General features: G+C 37.1%; 1 protein-coding gene across 4 annotated transcripts in view; it reads right to left on the reverse strand.

Moving 5' to 3' along the window:
- The window catches only part of YWHAZ (tyrosine 3-monooxygenase/tryptophan 5-monooxygenase activation protein, zeta), a 45725-nt gene that overhangs the window by 36594 nt on the left and 5953 nt on the right, over nt 1-3178 (reverse strand). The window contains exon 2 of one of the 4 annotated variants that reach the window (XM_011983474.1): nt 1060-1364. The exons of 2 other annotated variants lie outside the window; for them this stretch is intronic. In XM_011983474.1, the coding sequence (XP_011838864.1) occupies nt 1060-1353 (294 nt within the window). In that variant the 5' untranslated portion in view covers nt 1354-1364. Of the gene's footprint in view, nt 1-1059; nt 1365-2866; nt 2946-3178 lie in introns of those variants that run through there. One more of the 4 variants, XM_011983473.1, reaches the window with a different exon arrangement.

Below are 3178 nucleotides of genomic sequence, written 5' to 3' on the forward strand. Positions count from 1 at the left end.
ACAGTTTAGGAACTGATGCTATTCCATTAGTAAATACAAGTGTAAAGAAATGATAGCATCATCACAACTGTAACAAAAACCCCAAACCCACAACCACATCAGATATTATCCTATTGCTCATTACAGTACTTCTTCCATATAAATAAGGTTCATATAGTAAGTAACACACCTGGATTTCCATACTGAGTCCCACATTCAGTAACCTGTCCAGAAAAATCGCGATGCTGCTGCCCCTCTTTGTATATCAGAGTCCTGCCATACTGGTTAAGTGTAACCATTTAGCAAAATCACTTTAAATATTATTCCAAAAACTGCCAGCTTGGATTTTCTACTAGTTTATCCTCAAATTTAAACTATTCTTGATCAAAAAGCCCTACTTTGTATGACAGATTAAAATTAACCAAAATGTAGTTTAATCATTTTAAGCGCAGTGCTTCAACACAGTAGGTACTGAATACTTAAAATACTCAATTCAAACTGGAAAAAATCAAGCTTGAGTTATTCATAACCTTTCATCATGGTTGCGAGTGTTCAAAATTTATTTTCAAGAATTCAATGCAGGAAAGAGGTTTCATAGTCGTGACGCCAGAGTTTTCTGCATGGCTGACTCATTACATTAACATTATAGCGGCTAATCCTGAGAAGAGTACTATTTCTACAATCAGTATCCTATTACATCTCTCTTACATAAAATATGTAAAATTCCTTTATCCATAGATGTACATTTAAGATAACCAGCTATAGAGCTACCACAAATGTTCTAACCATAAGTAAAGCAGTAATACTATTAGTTTATCTTTTCAATTAATACACAATACAATACTAAAGTCTGTTATTTTTAAAACTGAACTGTTTCATCATCATTATTACAATTACTTTACATACACGTATCTATAATTGTCTTAATATCTTTTTAGTTACGACACCATGAAGACTTTTAAATTTGAACACACAATGTTTAGAAAGAAAAAAATAAACCGAAGAAAACGTTGAGAGTAATGTAACTGATACTCATAGGAACCTTACAGTATAATGAAGCGAGACTCAATTGATTCTCACCAGTACATCATTGCAGATATCTCTTAGCTCCGTCTCAATTTTCTCTCTGTATTCTCGAGCCATCTGCTGTTTTTTCTCAGCACCTTCCGTCTTTTGTTCAATACTTGAGACGACCCTCCAAGATGACCTACGGGCTCCTACAACATTTTTATAAGCAACTGAGAGAAGATTCCTCTCCTCATTGGATAATTCAGCTCCTTGCTCAGTTACAGACTTCATGCAGGCTGCCATGTCATCATATCGCTCAGCCTGCTCGGCCAGTTTGGCCTTCTGAACCAGCTCATTTTTATCCATGACTGGATGTTCTGCAGGGGGGAAAAAAGGAGTATTTAAAATTTTTCCCATCAAAATAAACAGACTCAAAATTATACCTGTGGTAAATGAGTTTTTTAAACCTGAAATCTAACTGCCTGTGGAAGACTGTTCACATGAGGAATTAAAATGCAGCTTCACAAAAGGATAGTCAGAAAAGGAAAAAAAATTCAGCATACTCAGCATCAGAGGTAAACTTTCAGCCATTAACACATCAGTGTAGCAAAACTAAAATTTGTTCAGAAGATACAGATTTCACATAAGGTCAAAATTACTTTCAAAAGCTGCCTCAAAAACTTACCCCTAATCTTACTTGACCAAAATCTCAACTCATTTCCAATACCACTAAGTGATCTGAAATTAAGCAGCTTTCTTCCATAGTAAAAGCATTGTTTACAGAGAACATCTGGATTTCTATCATATTTCCAGAATCATAATTCTTGTCAGTTTAACTCGTCTTTTTACTTTCATAATACTTTCGTCAGGAGTGATTAAATTTTAGTTTTAGTGTTACCCCCACCCCAAACCTACTAGATCTCTGCAACATTTGCCAGCCAATAATAGCATAACAATTTGGGGGGAGGAATGACCAAACTGTTTGTTTTCAGATATTTTGAGTATAAATCCACCACAAAGGATCAATATCTGACCCTAATGCCTCAACTCCTTATCTTGTTATATGTCCACATGCTTTAAAAATATCCACAAGTCATGGCACTTCAACTCTTACTGTGAGTACTAGAATATATCACGTTGGAAGTACTTGATTTACAAGTGTTTCCAATGTCATTGCTCCAGTTGAAATGTAGAAGTGCTGCATTTTGGTCTAGCTGTCATATTGTAATTGGATGTTATCACTCAAGCTGTTCTTCACCATGACTATCCACCTAATTGTCTTTCCCTCGCGTTTTAGTTTCCTAGACCTTTTCTATTTACCTCAGCTACATTTTTCTGGAAAGATATCCTCTGGCAAGTTGGCAAACAGCACAAAGATACTAATCTACACAGCGATACCACACCAAAAAAAAAACGACTTTAGAGAAAAATATACACCCTGAATGAAGTGCACTTTTAAATTAGATGAACGGAAGAGTTCACCTTGGAAGCTGACTCCCGAATATTAATCATCTTTTGCCTTCCCAGGGAAATCTCACAGTATTTTTTAAACTAAATTAGAACAGGTCCCCATATTTTAAACAAATTATTTAGCCACTTTGGATACAAGGTACTGGCTCAATACGTAAACTATTTAACCTTTATGACGGCATTATTTTCCTCAGGTGTCTAAATTACTAATTTTTCCCTTAGGATCTCAGAAACAGTCTCTGGTTAATTCTGCTTCTAATGAAAAATGATTTAAACCAGTACAAAGGATTCTCTACCCAATCACTTCGGTACAAGAGGAAGTGGATAAGGTTTCTCACACAGTAATGAGTGCTCCAAGGCCTCGCCTCTACACTGCGGGCAGGACTCACCGCACCCATTTAACCCTTACCTGACTTGAGACGTCCACTACGGCGAAACGAAAACCGGCAGACCCGGACTTTAAAGTGAAAATCCTCCGGTCCACTTATGCGCAACCACCCCCCTCCAGGCTCCGCCCAAGTCGGAGCCTCCGCTCAAGTCCCCGACTCTCCTTTGTCATGGCGGATCTGTGTCAGGGAGCACAAGAACTTTTATACTTTGTATATGGAAAACATGCACATACCTACAGGGACTGAGTGATTTCCTCAGGCCATGCATCTATTAAATGGTAAAACTAGTTTGATTCAGTATCTTGAGCTCCATTATTCACCTCGACATACTT

Source organism: Mandrillus leucophaeus, unplaced genomic scaffold (assembly GCF_000951045.1).
Source record: "Mandrillus leucophaeus isolate KB7577 unplaced genomic scaffold, Mleu.le_1.0 Scaffold250, whole genome shotgun sequence".
NCBI classification, from domain to species: Eukaryota; Metazoa; Chordata; class Mammalia; order Primates; family Cercopithecidae; genus Mandrillus; species Mandrillus leucophaeus.